General features: G+C 40.7%; 1 protein-coding gene across 1 annotated transcript in view; it reads left to right on the forward strand.

Moving 5' to 3' along the window:
• Positions 1 to 16,131, forward strand: part of DGKQ (diacylglycerol kinase theta) — a 63,656-nt gene that overhangs the window by 8,778 nt on the left and 38,747 nt on the right. Inside the window, exons 2-6 of the mRNA XM_083718640.1 lie at positions 3,667 to 3,746; positions 9,922 to 10,021; positions 12,049 to 12,134; positions 12,397 to 12,522; positions 15,266 to 15,419. Coding sequence (XP_083574766.1) covers positions 3,667 to 3,746; positions 9,922 to 10,021; positions 12,049 to 12,134; positions 12,397 to 12,522; positions 15,266 to 15,419 — 546 coding nt within the window. The remainder of the gene's footprint in view (positions 1 to 3,666; positions 3,747 to 9,921; positions 10,022 to 12,048; positions 12,135 to 12,396; positions 12,523 to 15,265; positions 15,420 to 16,131) is intronic.

The following is a 16,131-nucleotide window of genomic DNA, read 5'->3' on the forward strand; positions in this document are numbered from 1 at the left end:
ATTTAAAGGGAGGTTTGGACCACATTCTGGTCCACTGAGTGGGGTTAATCTCATAGCCTATGTAGTTCTCCCATTTTTTTTTATTACGTCTAGGAGCTTTGTGGAATTTTGGAGTAGTATTTTGTATATTGCTGATACCATCCCCTTGCTGTGTCCCTTTGTTGTTAGGAGGAGGTTTTCAAAGGTTGTTCGGGTCCTAGTTGCTGCTGATTTTACTACTGAATCCTACCCAGTCCTGTTGTGTTTCCAAGTAGTCCAGCCATTCTTCCTCTGTCTTACCATTATGAGCACAGTGTCATGCTGTTGTCTCTGCCAGCCTTTAGCAGCTACTTGCCTGTTGGAGCCCATCAATGTCCCTCATAGGGATGTGTAGGCTGCCAACTGCTTGGGGGCAGTTGCTACTTATCCCAGGAGGATTGCCAAGTGCCACATTCTAGGGCTCCCCTCCCTCCTTGTTTTTTTTTTTTTTTTTAATACTACAAGCACTGAAGATATTATCTCAATCCAGGATGCATGTCTCACCTGGGACGAAGTGCACACGCAAACACATACATGGTTAGGTTCATAATTAATCACAGACTGGTTTTGCCTATCTTGATGACCTTGATAACTAACTCAAGTTCGGATGATGGTTTTCTGAGCTGCTTGTTCCTGTTTGGGTTTACCGGATACTCTTTTCTCACATGCAGTTAATCTAAAAAACTGGAACAAAGTATTCAGTTCTGGAAGTTTGCCTGTAGAAGCAATTTCATCCTTGATTCAAAAGACAGAAGAGGTTGTGATAACAAGTGGAGCAGAATACATCAATTACTTGTAACCAGACCGAGAGAATCAATATCTTGCAACTAATGGAAGGCACAACCTTTTATGATGTGGAACTTGGAAGTCTTGAAGGGGGGGAAAAACATTTCAACTGCCTATCCATCCAGAAGCCGAATTTATTTCCAGGACTACTACTAAATTATTTCAAAACTTTTCATAACAAGAAAACCCACCAGCCATACATGATGATACATCGGGTTTGAGAAACTAACTAATTGGGGCTGTTTGCTTGAGTCTGCAATAGCTCAACAGTTCTACAATTTGTACAATTTTCTATCTTATATGTAAAAGGAGCAGTTGATTGACATGAAGGAAAGGTAGATACTAGCTTTGCTTTCCAATGGCTGAATATCAGTATGCAATTTTCTGTTGAGCAAGTTCATTAGCTGCCTGTGGTTTCTCTGGGAAATTAGGCATGGTAGAAATGGCCTTAAATTAGATTAAATTCTGAACTCTTCCTTATAATATGCTTTTCGGGGGAAACCCCTGTTAGGTTATTATGGGTATTAGACCCCTACCATTATTTACTGTGAGCCCAGTATTTTACCTATGCATCTCTTGTGTTTTCTTCTCCAGGGCTTCCTAATAATTCAGTGAGGAATTTAAGTTGCATTGTGAGGGTCCAATGTTCTGCAGTTGCTTTTGTCTTTAAGACTATAGTTTTGGAATGTGATACCAACGAATCCCCCCCCCCCCCCCCGGTTAAACTGGACCAATTTAAAAATCTATTATAGTTTTTGTTTACACCTAGGATAATAAAAGTTTTACACTGTTTAAAAAATGGTAGAGGGTTTAAAAAAAGTTTAAGGACTTTTTTCTATTTCTTTTCTTCTTTTGCTTATGAAAGAGAAGAATTGCTGAAATGTGTCATTTTTCTATATGTGAGATGTTTTGCCTTCTCAGTTGTCAGCCACTGAATAAAAGGCCCTGTCCATGGAAGTCGTTGAAAATATGAACAACTTTAGCAGGGCCTTGGCTAATAATGATCACACTAATGAGGAAGTTGTTTCAAAAAATATTTTATATTGTATTGCAAAGCAAATATATCATCTGGATGTCATACCATATTTACCAACATGTTTCCTAGAAAGGATTTGTTTATTCATAATTCAGACAAAAATACTCTTTTCTATTAAATATTTACAGAATCATTTTTTGAAAGCATGTTGTGAAATAGACAGATATTGGCCACAAAACTTTTATTGTGTAGGCAATCTAGTAGATAATAATAATAATAATAATACTTTATTATTGTCAAGTAATAGCCCTTGTTATGAAGTTAAATTTAATATAAACTGGTATAGCACAGAAATGAGCAAAAACAAGATTTAAACTCTCACTTTTCCAGTTTATTGTATTACAGTCCAAGGAGCTCAAATTGTCATCAACTATATAGCACTTAATAGGATCCAGTCTTTGCATATTAATTTAGGTTCTGATTGAGAACTCTAATCAGCACGACTTAAAACAGCTATGATAGATAAAGCAACGACTTAGATGATTCAGCCTAAACGCTACAAACAATAAAGGCTTCTGCTTCTGCATCCAGTAGCTGATAGCTTCAAGGTCATCTGCGCTCAGCTGCAGCACCTGCTGAAGAGGACAATGGAAAGAAATAGAAGCAATTACCCTTCAAACAAAATGAGTAGCACATGATCAAAAGATGGCAAATCCCACAGAGCCCTTTTAAAATGGCAGCTAAATTTTCAGCATCTAAAGAGCAGCCATTGTCTCCTTGAAAACTGGTGCTGCCTGTCAAAGTGTGTGAGTAAGGTTGAAAGCCTAAGCATACTCATGAGGAAGTCAAGTCTTAATGAGTTCAGTTGGACTTAAGTAAACATGTTTGGAATTACAAGACAACATAGAAAATGTGGAATTGTCTTGCCAGTGACGCCACATAGGAAGAAGTCAAAGCGAATAAGAATTGGGTTCAAACTACTGTATGTTGATCACAAGATTTACATGTGACAATAGATGTAACAGGATGTGGAATTCTAGCACTGATAGAGCATAATGACAAGGTGTGACTAAGGGTGTCCTTTTTTCACAGCTGCCATGTGTTGGGTTGATGTTTTTATTGAGCTATCCGCTAAAACCCCAATATGTCTTTCCTAGCTAGTCACTGCTAGTTCAGACATCAGCTTGCATGCAATAACAGGATTTTTTGCCCTTATGTGCCTCTTTTTACACTTGCTTTCATTGACCTGCCTTTGCTATTTAGTTGTTTAGTCACCCAATCTGGAGAAACTGATTTGGAGCTCTTTGCAGTTTGCTTGAATTTTCACTTTTCTGAATAATTTATATAGCAGAATTCAGTGCTTCAGACTGCTTTAGATACTTTATCTCTGTATGGTAGGCAATTATTGTCCCCATCTTTCAGATAGGAGAAGGTAGGCTGTAGCTGTGAAAAATGCAAATTCCATGTTGCAGATGATTAAGAAATGAATTGAAAATAAAACTTCAGAAAGCATAGTACCCTTACAGAATCTGAAAAAGGAGAGCTTAGTTCTGGAAAAGAGGTAGAAGAACATAACCAAAATAACCAGGAGCCTGGGACTATGGGGAAATTCTACAACATTTGGGTTTGTTTGTTTTTGGGCAAGTATGGAGGGACACGACAGGTTTATAAAAAAAATGTGGTGGTATGGAGAAAAGGGATATGAAGAAGTTTCTCTCAAAATACTAGAAGTTGGGGTCATCTAATGAAACTAACAGCAGTTTCAGGACAGAAAAAAGCAAGGACTCCTTTACACAATACAACATTGAATCCGGGATTAATGGTACAATTGGAATTTTAATGGTTTTTTAAATGACCAATTAACACACATCCTTTATTTTCTACAGTTTGCAATTTTATGTCTCATGAGAAGTGCCTGAAGCATGTGAAGATGCCATGCTCTTGTGTTGCTCCAAGTCTTGTAAGGGTAAGTTGCCCCAAGTATCTACATCTCCTGCTTAACTCTTGAGTTTCTTTCTCCTTCCCTTTCGTCTGCCTTTATGCTGAAAACCATTTGATGTTATATGCTTTTTGGTGTTCCATGAAATGTTTCTGTAGAAGAAATACAAGTAAACAAAATAACAAATTGTCCCTAAACTAAGGTGTAGGATAACATTTCAGTATACTAATTCTGTTAACAACTAGAAGAGGTAATGAAATGCCTAGCAGTATTTATTGTGTCCCAAAGATCTGGAAAATTTGCAGCATTAAAATATCAATTAGCAGAACTGAAATAAGGCAATATGATACAGTGTGTGACAACACGTGGTCAATCTTGTGCAAGGATAATACATGGAAACTCCTATCTTGCAAGAGTTTGGGACATTTTAAAATAGATCTTCAAAATTGTATTCACTATTTCAGTCTGGCCTGAACTTTTCCCTGTTACTTTTGAAAATAAGAATTATTGCTACAATTGTTTACTGGAACACAAACTGGAGATATCTGAAGCCCTTAGTTCTGTTCATAGAAATATAATCAAAGCAAATGCAGTTATGACAGTATCTACATGTAGGTGGCTAAATAGGGTGCAGATGGAATTGTACAACTTGTGAAGAACAGTTCTTTTTAGTTTAGAGATTTTATAATATCTTCTAGACCAGGGGTAGCCAATTCTTAAGAGTCTGCTATCTACTTTCAGAATTAAAAACTGGCAGTGATCTACCCCCCTTTTTTGGTGTTCAGCTCACAGTTGTTGAGCTTTTTTGGGAGGAGTTCTGTTTTTTGGGGGGGTTAATGGCAAGGGACAAAGGGGTTAAATCACTCACAAGAAGATTGCTATGGATCAAAACAGCAACACAGAGAAAGCTCCATGTTCCCTTCCAGAGATCATACAACAATGGCGGGCGGGGCAGGAGTCAGTTTTAGTGACGCTAAAGATCGGCCGCAATCTACCAAAACCTTGTGGGGATCTACCAGTAGATCGTGATCGACCTGTTGGACATCTCTGTTCTAGACATATGAAGGTCTTCGTGATCTTTGGCCATGCAAAAGACCAGGTGTTCAGAGCCAAATGATGGAGAGTTGTCAGGGTGACATAATAGCTCCTACCACCCCTTTTGAAAATACCCTAGAATCAAGTGGACCCTGATTTCCTGATATTCATATATACCTTTCAAGGTGAATACATGTCTACATTCTGGAACAGAATGAAAAGGAGAAGGAACAGATATTTTCTTATTGGATATTACTTTGACAACAGCTCCTTCAGGCAGATGGTTGGGAAAAGGAGAGGACGTGGAATTGCATGTTTCTGCACTCCGTCTGTATGCAAATAGCTGCACTTTAGATTTAGTATGTCATCCATAATATTGGTTTAAAGTCATGGCCAACAATGTTTTCATTTTTTATTATGTCATTTTCATTATGATTCTTGTTGACTTTGAAAAAGTTGAGGTCAGGAGAATACCCTTGAATTTATGTTGCCTCTGTGGCATGATACTTACTTTTAAGCTTAAAACTATAGCAAGCATAAGTGACATGGTTGCAGTGGAGTTTCCTTCATTTGCTACTGCCGAGAATGCTTTTTGATTTCTGTGCTTTATCCTCAGATGCCTTTCCCTTCAAGCTAACATAAGCAACCCCCTCTTGCATGTGACTTTTAAGTCTTCAGCATTAAAAGGTGTTATGAAATGTTCAACTGCTTCTGTTAATTACAGGCTGCCTGATGGGCTCCGAAGATAATATTCTGCTGTCCAAAAGCAGCCATATGGGACAGCTGTATTGTGTGTTGGCTACATGAAGCAAATATTCACTTTGGCTCTTAGCTTAAAAACATAACAGAAGGCTTAATGCTAGTTTATTCTATGTATGGGAAGCTTCTATTTTTGTCCCCTACCCTTCTTGCTGATTATACAAAGTGGCTATTTGTGGAAAGTTCTAATATATGAAGGGTGTTAAAGATTTCTTCCTGCTGGTTTCTTAGAGCATGCAAATGTTATAAACCAGGAATTGCATTTTGAATACTTAAGGGTAAAGGGAATCTGGCTAAGAGTCAGCTTCGTCTGAATTTTTTCGTTTGATGCTAAGCAAAATGGGGATTATCCCGGACATAATGAAAATGTCACTTTAAAGCAGGACATGGAATTCAAGGTCAAGTAAAGGCTCACAAACTAAGAAGCATGGCATGAGTCAGATAAATTCATGTGTCGACAATGTTCAAAGAGAAATTATGGCATTTGCGTACTATGACGAATCTGTTGCTTTGACTTGGTTACAAGCTGGATGGAGTCCAAAATATATCAAACATTTTTTGTGAGCAGCCTGTATTGTCTAGTACTGAACCTATTTTAGTTTAAACAAATGCATGTATAGCTCTCTTCAGGAAATTATTTTTGAGTTCTGGTTGAACTCTAAAGCCTCTCACTGCTTTATGTGTCGTTTCATTTGGTCCTGATAAAAGTCTTTTGCTACTATTGCTTTGACCTGCATGCAGTCTTGTTCTGTACTTCTTCCTTGCATCTTTTCCATTATGCGTTGGCTAAAGATCTTTTGTTGTCTTGTTAATTTAGGATTTATTTATTTGCTTGCTTGCTTGCTTTGCTTACAGCATTTATAGTTAAGCAAATCACCTTGTGCATGAGCTGTGCTTTAGGAGGGGGAAGCTAGTGAGGTTTTTTGCCCTGGGTGAAGCCTCCAGAGGAGTGATTGAGGCTCCTAGCCTGTGTTGTGTATGGGTACGCAAATGTGCATGGGGGTGTGCCAAACTGGGTCTTTGACACAGGTGAAATAAAGCCTAGTTTCGCCCCTGGCACATGCAGCCCTTGATCTTCCTCTAGCAGGACACAGAACATAGGAAGCCACCTTATAAGAATTGTGCTATATTGTAGGTTGAATTTGATTCTTCTGCTGCCTCCTGTAGGTGGCAACAGAGGGTGTATATGTGTGTGTGTGTGTGTGTGTGTGTGTACACACACACACACACACACACACACACACACAGCTTGGTTTGTGCCCCAAACCAGAATTGAATTATATCAAGACCATATCTTGATAAGTGTTTTTCATCATGTGTTTATCAGTTCTAATTGCCTCCAGTTTGGCCCTTGCTGAGCAAATTGTTTACTGTGTAAACAGTCAAATGCAATCCTCTTTTCAAGCTAGATTTGCATAGCTACTGCTGCTGACTTCAATGAATTTACTTTCTTTTGTTGATATTGGAGAAAAGTCGCTGCCTTGAAAGTGCTTAATCTCAAAAATGAAGGATGTCAGGTTTCTGGAAATTATTTCTACTAACCAGGATGTAGTTAGCTAAAACCCCAGATTGCGGGTGCTGTGTGGAATTGTAATGATATCCTGTGGTTTATGGCTTTTGGGGATTGCAAGCTGTTCAGTTGCTTCTGCTTCACTCTCCGCTGGTGCAAGCAGGAACAGCAAACCAAACTTGTTTCATCCGAACGCAGGGCTGTGATTCCCGCCCCCCGCCCCGACAAACCACAGTCAAGAAGCCATTGTTGGTTCTTGGCTCGCTGCTTGTGGTTTTGTTTTAGGGAAATAAACCATGACCCTGGGTTTGGCCATAGCAGTAAGCCTTGAAACCTTGGCTCGATTCTCCCACTTGCACCTGGGGATGAGGGCAGCATGCACTGGTATGCTGTGTAATACATTGGAACTAGTATGACGTCTCATATATGAATGAGGTCATTCTGTAGTTGCTGAAAAGGGTTCTGTGCATGCTCACAGGCACCTTTGTCAATATTTCGCATGTTCCAGGATTCTGAATAATTTTTATGCTGGTGAGTCTTGGCTCCAATTCAGCTGTGCATTGAACATAGCTTTTCAAAGGTAACAATTTACCATCTCCCTGGTGGCTTTTGTTCCAGGCTGAGTGCCTTTTCAGCTGTCTTTGGTTTGGTATATTGTTTTCCTTTTGCAGTTGTGTGTGTCATTGTTCTAAGCCTATCAGTGTAATGAAGTCTTGCACAGCAAAGGGAAACCCCTACCAAAAACTCGATACAGGAAGTTTCAGCTGAAGATAGCTGAAAATAGAACAGGCATCCTTGTGCCACAAATAACTCTTAATGGTACTATTATCTAGAGCTAAACTATATGTTTGTTTTTTATTTGTTCGTATTCTCTCTGTCTGTCTCTCTCTCTCTCTCTCTCTTGGAAAAAAAATGCAGTTTCCCTTTTCTGCTGCAGTATTGCATGTTGATTAGATAATGTGTTCAGTATAATAACGGCACTTAGATGGCTTTAAAAGCATTTATAGAATCAGATTGCTATGCTGTGTTTTGCTAATTGATTTTAATGGCTCATATCAAGATCATATTCTAGAAAGGGCTTTCAATAATAAATGAGAAGCAAAAATTATACAGCTTTGTCAGGGTGTCTTGTGACATCACCACATAGAATTAATGTAGCTAAATTGTCTATGGTGACTACTGTATTTAGAACAGGAATAACTGAGACTCTGTGTGGTGAGAACACTATAATTAGTCTCTGTTTCCTTAGTCTCCTCTGTGGGGATGGGGAAGGGGAAGGGGAAGATGGGATTGTAGAGAGTAATTAAAATTGCATCTTTCCACCCACTTTCAGAAGCAGAAAATATATGCGCATAGTGGTTCCTTGGTGAATATCCGCTTTAAGCCCTAGTCTGACACGGAGGCAAAGGAAGTGACTATTTCCTTTTGATTGTTAGAAACCAGTCAGTAGAAATTGCGTCATTTGATACGTAAAGAAGGGAGAACATTCCTTTTGCAATCTTTGTGTAACAGAGAAACTTTTTATGCCTGGGTCACTGGGTAAGAAGTGGCCGGCACTACATCATCCTTTATTCATCATCACCGTCATTTTATTTGTATGCCACCTTTCCAAAGTGAAAGCCTTGCTCAAGGTAGTTTACAACATGAAAAGATTTACCGTATTTTTCGTCCCATAGGGCGCACCGGCCCAAAGGACGCACCTAGGTTTTTTTTTTTTGGGGGGGGGGAATAAAGGAATTCTTTCCCCCTTTATTTCCCCCCCAAAACCAGGTCGGGGAATCCAAACCAGGTTGGGGAACAGCAGGATGGCAGCGCTCCGCCTCCCCGCTGTCCCCCGAGCTTGTGGGGCTGGCGCTGGGGAGAAGCGCTGCGCCTCCCCGCTGTCCCCCGAGCTTGTGGGCTGCAGGCTGCTGCCCGCAAGCCTTGCGAGCCCGCGGGAACTCCCACCGGGCTTGCAAGGCTTGCGGATAACTTCCTGAAGCCTGGAGAGCGAGAGGGGTTGGTGCGCACTGACCCCTCTCGCTCTCCAGGCTTCAGCGAAAGCCTGCATTCACCCCATAGGACGCACACACATTTCCCCTTCATTTTTGGAGGGGAAAAAGTGCGTCCTATAGGGCGAAGAATACGGCACATTACAAACATTACAAAAGCAGAACACATCAAAAAGTACACAACCTTTCCACACAAGTCATAGGGTCATTAGATCTAAAAATAAAGATCCAAAAAATTAATATCAATAACAGCAGCAACGCCCCCCCCCAACAGAACTTCTAAACAATACCCCAGCCCAAGACTCAGTTCAGCAGGCTCAGCTTTTGTAGCTGGAGTCAGTCAGGGCCCCTTCCCTCCCAGGCCAGGTGGAACAAGGCCTGCAAGTCAGGGAGCAACTCTTCCAGAACTCGTAGTTAAGATTGATCCTTGTCATTGGAACACTGGCTTTCTTTCTAGCTTTGCAGCATTTTCTCCTGTGATTTATTTTTGTTTTTTCCTTGTGTAATTTTGCGCCTATATATATTTGCCTTTCTGGGATGCAGATCGCTATACCATGATGGTGTGAGTACCTAATTGACCGTCCTGTGTCCCTCCTAGGGATGTGGTTGGAAATGTTCTAATGGGATCTCCTTACTGAAGTGTGATTAAGAAATTGTATAAATACACTTAATCTTTAAAATTGCTTGATTGGACTGCTGCTGACTCAATATTCTCACGGGAAAGGTTAAAAAAGAAAAAAGATTCTCACAGAGGGCCTTGGTTTCTGATTGGGCATAAACTGAATACACATAAATTAACAGTCACCCAAGTTGCTCAGTGTTTTTAGTTGCCTATATACAGTTATGCTGCACCTGTAGATCTTAAGGGCACAGTATACAGTTAAAGCACACTTTGTTTTCTGTGCAGGTTCCAGTTGCACATTGTTTAGGACCTCCAGGACATTACAAGAGAAAGTTCTGTGCCGTGTGCAGAAAGCTTTTGGAGTCTCCAGCATTTCGCTGTGAAGGTAAGGCTGAACTGTAATGGATCATGGTGTTGTCAGCTTGTTCTAATTGGTATCTTAACTGTCTGCCACCCTGGCACAAGCACTATATTTTTAAGACACTTCCTAGAATGACAAATGAGGACTTACTAGGAAGTGTGAGGGATTGTAGAGTGTGGGGAGGAAGCTTGTTGATAAGCTGCATTTCTTTCTTTTCCCAGCAGAGTTACTACCCTTGAAAAATGTGCTCTCATAGCATTTACCAGTTGTTGATGTTGTATGAGAAATGGCGATTTTGTAGGTTAATCTCAATGTACAAATCTAATGTAATTTCATACAAAACAGCCTTCTATTGAGAGAGTTGATCCATCTAACACAATATCTGTCTGTTTCAATTGATGGTGGGCTTCCAAGGTCTTGGGCAGAGTTCTAGCAAGTGCAAAAATTAGAGACAGGCCAGCTCCCCATGTCCAGGAGATCACCTGAGGGAAAGGCCATTGACACATAAAACAAACTAGATAGATGAGCCATCAGCAAGGCTAAGATTGCCATTCAGGCAAATGTGCGAAGTCCCTCCCGGATGTCTCCTGTTAGTTAGAAGATGGAAGGCTTTTATCTGTTACAAAAATCTCAATGAAAAGTACTTTAAAGAAAAAACTACTCTGTATTTGAAACTATAGCATGTTCTCCTTCCCAAAGGGACAGATATATTTCCCAGGTTTGATTCATTAGTTACTGTGCTTTTTAGGGGGGTAGTGCTAAACATGGGGTTTCTGCTCCAGAATGATTCAAAACAATTGCAGAAATATGACATTGCTTGGAATCCATTGGACAATATGGGATTTTGAGTGCTGTTAACTAGTGACATTAATTAGGAACCCAGGTTTTAGTATCAGTTCCTCATTTAGAAAGTGGGATTTGTGGTGCCAAAGGGGTTCAAACGATTGCAAAATTTTGGCACCAGTTTGGAATGGATCCCAGATTTTGGGGTTCCTATTTAATAAGATTTTTAAGATCCTTTAACTGGTAATTCTAGGGACTGGAGCTGAGATCTTTTGCATGCAAAGCACTGAGGGCCAATGCAGACATGACATTATTCATGAAATTAGAAACTGAGTGGCTGTTGGTTGTTTGTAACATGTAAATAGCAAGCATGCGTACCTCTGCTCCAGGTCAAATCCCCGTTGTTCTTCAGAGTAGTGTCTTAATGCTTTGGCCCCATTGTGGTTCTGGCCCACATTGGGCCTCTGTACTTGTTACTTTAGGGACGCAGGTGGTGCTGTGGGTTAAACCACAGAATCTAGGACTTGCTGATCAGAAGGTCGGCGGTTCGAATCCCCGCGACGGGGTGAGCTCCCGTTGCTCGGTCCCTGCTCCTGCCAACCTAGCAGTTTGAAAGCTCGTCAAAGTGCAAGTAGATAAATAGGTACCGCTCCGGCGGGAAGGTAAACGGCGTTTCCGTGCGCTGCTCTGGTTTGCCAGAAGCGGCTTAGTCATGCTGGCCACATGACCCGGAAGCTGTACGCTGGCTCCCTCGGCCAATAAAGCGAGATGAGCACCGTAACCCCAGAGTTGGCTATGACTGGACCTAATAGTCAGAGGTCCCTTTACCTTTACCTGTTACATTAAAGCCACCCAGTTGGATGGATTTAAATAAAATTAGGCAATTTCATAGAGGATAAGGCTATCAGTGTCTGCTAGCTACAGTTGCTGTGCTTTGCCTCCACAGCCACAGGCACTGTGCTTCTGAATACCAATTGCTGGTGCCTGCAGGAGGGGAGACTCCTTTTTTTGCTCGGGTCCTGCTTGTGATTGCATCTGGTTGGTGCTTGTGAGAAGAGGATGTTTGACTAGCTGTGGCATTGGCCTGATCCAGTAGGCTCTCCTTAGGTCCTTATGGTTCTGCTAATCGTGTACATGATGTTGCATCTTTACTATAATAGCGATGAAATATATTTTAAAAGTAAAGTAGGAGATTAAAAATAGAGATAAAAGCAAGAGTAAAGCAAACAAGAGGCAATTTCCTCCCCTTTCCCTCTGTTTACTCCTAGTTTGTGAGCTGCACGTACATACGGATTGTGCCCCATTTGCTTGTAGTGACTGTCGCCAGTGCCATCAAGATGGCAGTCAGGATCATGTAAGTACAAAAGTTTTTGTTTAAACAACAGAGGAAAGAAATCTGTTAGGAAAGCTTTGCTTCCAAGGGCCTAACACAAAGTTGAACTTGCTTCGAAGACTCTGTCGTTAAATGTTTGTTTTGGTTGATTTTTCTGGACTCACTGAAAGGTTAGATATTCAGATTTCGAGTGCAGCTAATTCAACTGCTTCACCAAGATTTTAAAGCAATTTTAAAAGTTGCAGTACATTTTTTAAATAATTGATTTATTTAATTTCTGTAGGATACATACCATCATCACTGGAGGGAGGGAAATCTTTCTTCAGGTGCACGTTGTAAGGTGTGCAGGAAAACGTGTGGCTCTTCCGAGGTGCTCTCGGGTATGAGATGTGAATGGTGCGGCATTCTGGTACGTAAACAAGATTTATTTGTTTTTTCCATACCCTGGCATGTGAACCGGCCAGAATCCTCAAGGCAACTTAAAAGAAAGAAGCAGTGAAAGGTAGTTTAGCTGGAAGTCCATCACAGTATATTATATATGATAAAACAGAATGTTAATGTATTCTCTGTTTTAATTAAAGATGGTTGTTTTTAAACAATCTCATATGTGAAGGGTCCCTGTTCTCCAGAATGGACGAAAGGTGTGGTATAAAAACATCAGATAAGTAAATAAACAGAATAACAAAATAAATGAAATGTCCATAATACAGTGTATGTAGTCTGGAAAAATATCATGATAACTGTCATTACAACCCATAAGTGGTCACTATGTAAACATTTTTTAGAAAACCCATCTGGCTGGGTTTCTACTATCTCAAGAACTATCTAACAGGACAGTAAGTTTACTCTGGACATTGCAAGTAAAATAACTCAGAAAATGTAAACTGCCTTTCTTTACTCTTCAAATACATTTTGTTTGTTTCTGAATGGCAGCATTAAACTAAGAATGGACACTACTGTGGAAATTTCCTTTTAGGTGTAACAGTATGTGGAATTATTTCCGTAGCAACATGCTCAGTTTTAGACTACCCTTCCTTTGTGTTTGTGATTTGGTTTATATTTTAAACATCATATGAACATAGTTGTTTTCTACTGGAGCATATCATGCCCTTCTAGCCCAGCACGTCCTCTGACTTGGCTGTACATGCCCCAGTGCTTCAGACAAAAGGTCTTTTTCAGTCTTATTGCCTGACATCTTTTTAACTGGAAATGCCAGGGAGTGCACTCTGGACCTTCTGCATGCATAGGATGTGTACTGCTACTCAGTTGAAGAAGGAGGGTTTGGATTTGATATCCCGCTTTATCACTACCCTAAGGAGTCTCAAGGGACGCTGGTGGTGCTGTGGGTTAAACAACAGAATCTAGGACTTGCTGATCAGAAGGTTGGCGGTTCGAATCCCCACAACGGGGTGAGCTCCCGTTGCTCGGTCCCTGCTCCTGCCAACCTAGCAGTTAGAAAGCACATCAAAGTGCAAGTAGAAAGATAGGTACCGCTCCAGCGGGAAGGTAAACGGCGTTTCCGTGCGCTGCTCTAGTTCGCCAGAAACGGCTTAGTCATGCTGGCCACATGACCCAGAAGCTGTACGCCGGCTCCCTCGGCCAATAAAGCGAGATGAGCGTCGCAATCCCAGAGTCTGCCACGACTGGACCTAATGGTCAGGGGTCCTTTTAGCTTTAAGGAGTCTCAAAGCGGCTAACAATCTCCTTTCCCTTCCTCCCCCACAACAAACACTCTGTGAGGTGAGTGGGGCTGAGAGACTTCAGAGAATTGTGACTAGCCCAAGATCACTCAGCAGCTGCATGTGGAGCAGTGGAGACGCGAACCCGGTTCACCAGATTACGAGTCTACCGCTCTTAACCACTGCACCACACTGGCTCATTTGTCTCTCTTCCCTATTGAAACCACCTATGTCCATCTAAAATACTTGTATTGAGCTAGGCTTAAGGCCAAGCAGTATGTGACAGTGGCAGACCTGTCTCTTCTTAAAGTCTGGGTCTGCTTCAATCTTACGTAACACAGGGAGTGGGTCTTACTGTGTGTGTTCTCCAAATCTGCAATTTTCCTCTGCAGCAGACTGGGACCCACGTCCCAGCATTTTCTCTCAGCTGGGATCACTTCCAGTGATGGGGCACTGGGAGACAACTTGAGGGCAGGGAGTGCAGTGAGGCTTCAGCATCCCCCCATCCTGCTCAAAAAATTTGACCTTGGTGATCCCAAACTTGCATTAGGTTTGTGAGTATTTGTTTTGCTTATTCTTGCAAAGCCAGAAATCATCAAGGTGAAAAGGTATTAGGCACTGAATCTGAATACAACTAAACTTGTATTTTATTGTGCTTTGGCAATCAGTAATAGTGCTGCCAGTGTGCCAGTTATATTTGCTACTCATTAAACTCCACAGGTTACAGAACTATCTGTTTAACCAGGTTTATATATATATAAAGAATATGGTTAATGAATCTCTATAGGGAGGAGAGAGGCTGTGATCATTGTACTTTGTGTTCAGTTGTACTTCTGTATTTCCTTTCATTTCATTTGTAAACTAGCCAGGAGGGAAAACTAAATGAAGATAGTTTTTTTAAAACAAACCAGACAAACAAACAAACAAAAAACTAGTAGAACTGAGGCAATAAGCTTTTACTTATCTGTAAAATGGACTGTTCCCCAATATGAAATGGCTCCCTGATTAATTTTACAGGAAATTGCTGATCCACGCTCACATTTTCTGTGTGACCAAGCCTCTTCCATTCATTGAACTTCTGAGCACATAGAATATGAATATTTGAGCTCACATGGGATTAACTTTGCTTACTGATAGTTAAGATCTGTCTTCTGTGACTAAGGGGATATAAAATAACACATAATTTTAAAGTGTTCATAATTATTTACCATATGATAGGGGATCTGAAAGAAGTACTAACTTTGTCAAAGGTTGCAACTTTTTTGGGGGTGCCCTTTATCTCTGACACACACACACACACACACACACACACACACACACTGCCAGCCACAAACTATGGGTATAGATTATAGAATCATAGAACTGTAGAGTTGGAAGATTGGGTGGGAAACAGCTGTCTAGGCTCAAAATTTACAGCTCTGAAATAGAAATTAGACATGACTTTACAAGAACCTGATGCTATGTTTTCCATAGGCTCATGCTGCTTGCTCTGTGATTGTACCTCCAGAATGTACATTTGGAAGACTAAGAAACATGATTCTTCCTCCAAACTGTGTGCACTTATGTTCTCGCAACTTCAGTAAAATGCACTGTTTTCGGATATCGGAAAGCTTACAGACAGAAGCAGGTAAAGTTCTGACTGCGTAATATTAATCCATTGGTTTATTTAACAATTTAGTGATTACTTTTTGTTTTTATTAAAAGCCAAAATGCACAATTGTCAAAGGGGTATCCTTGTTAAAAGGAGAAACTTCTGAGAACAGGGGTAGGAAACAAGCCCCTAAGCCTCATTCAGGTGGTTGTTCTGGGCCAGAAAGCGTTTCTGAGAGCTAAAGTCTTTGTGAGTCAGATTTGGGTTGAATACCATGTGCTGTCCAGTTGCGTACGTAGACTGCCACCCTATGAACACTTACCTAGGAATACGTTTAATTGAACACAACAGGGCTTTCTTCTGAGCAGGCATGCATTGTGCTTTAAGAAGTCTTAGACGTACTTGTTAGGAATTTACCATTTTAGGCTGCTATTTGCTAAACCAAAAATCTCTTGCTTCTTATTTTTTAAAAAGCATGCTTGTTAGTTTCTTTACATCCCCGCCCCCCCAATCAAATTACCTTTATTCAGGATATTTCTTAGCTTAAAGTAGGAGTGTGCCTGGTTTAAAATATCAATACTTCTTCACATTTTGAAAATGTATTTGCTGTAGAAAATAAGTAGGGGATGAATAGCTTTAAGCAAGGTGTGTATTTTACAACCTGTTTGGGAACTGTCAGCCTGTGGGCCCATATTGACCTCCCAGGGAGTCCAAGTTGGCTCATGACATCATTTCCCCCAAGTCATGC

This window comes from Podarcis gaigeae (assembly GCF_964106915.1).
Source record: "Podarcis gaigeae genome assembly, chromosome: 17".
Taxonomy (NCBI): domain Eukaryota; kingdom Metazoa; phylum Chordata; class Lepidosauria; order Squamata; family Lacertidae; genus Podarcis; species Podarcis gaigeae.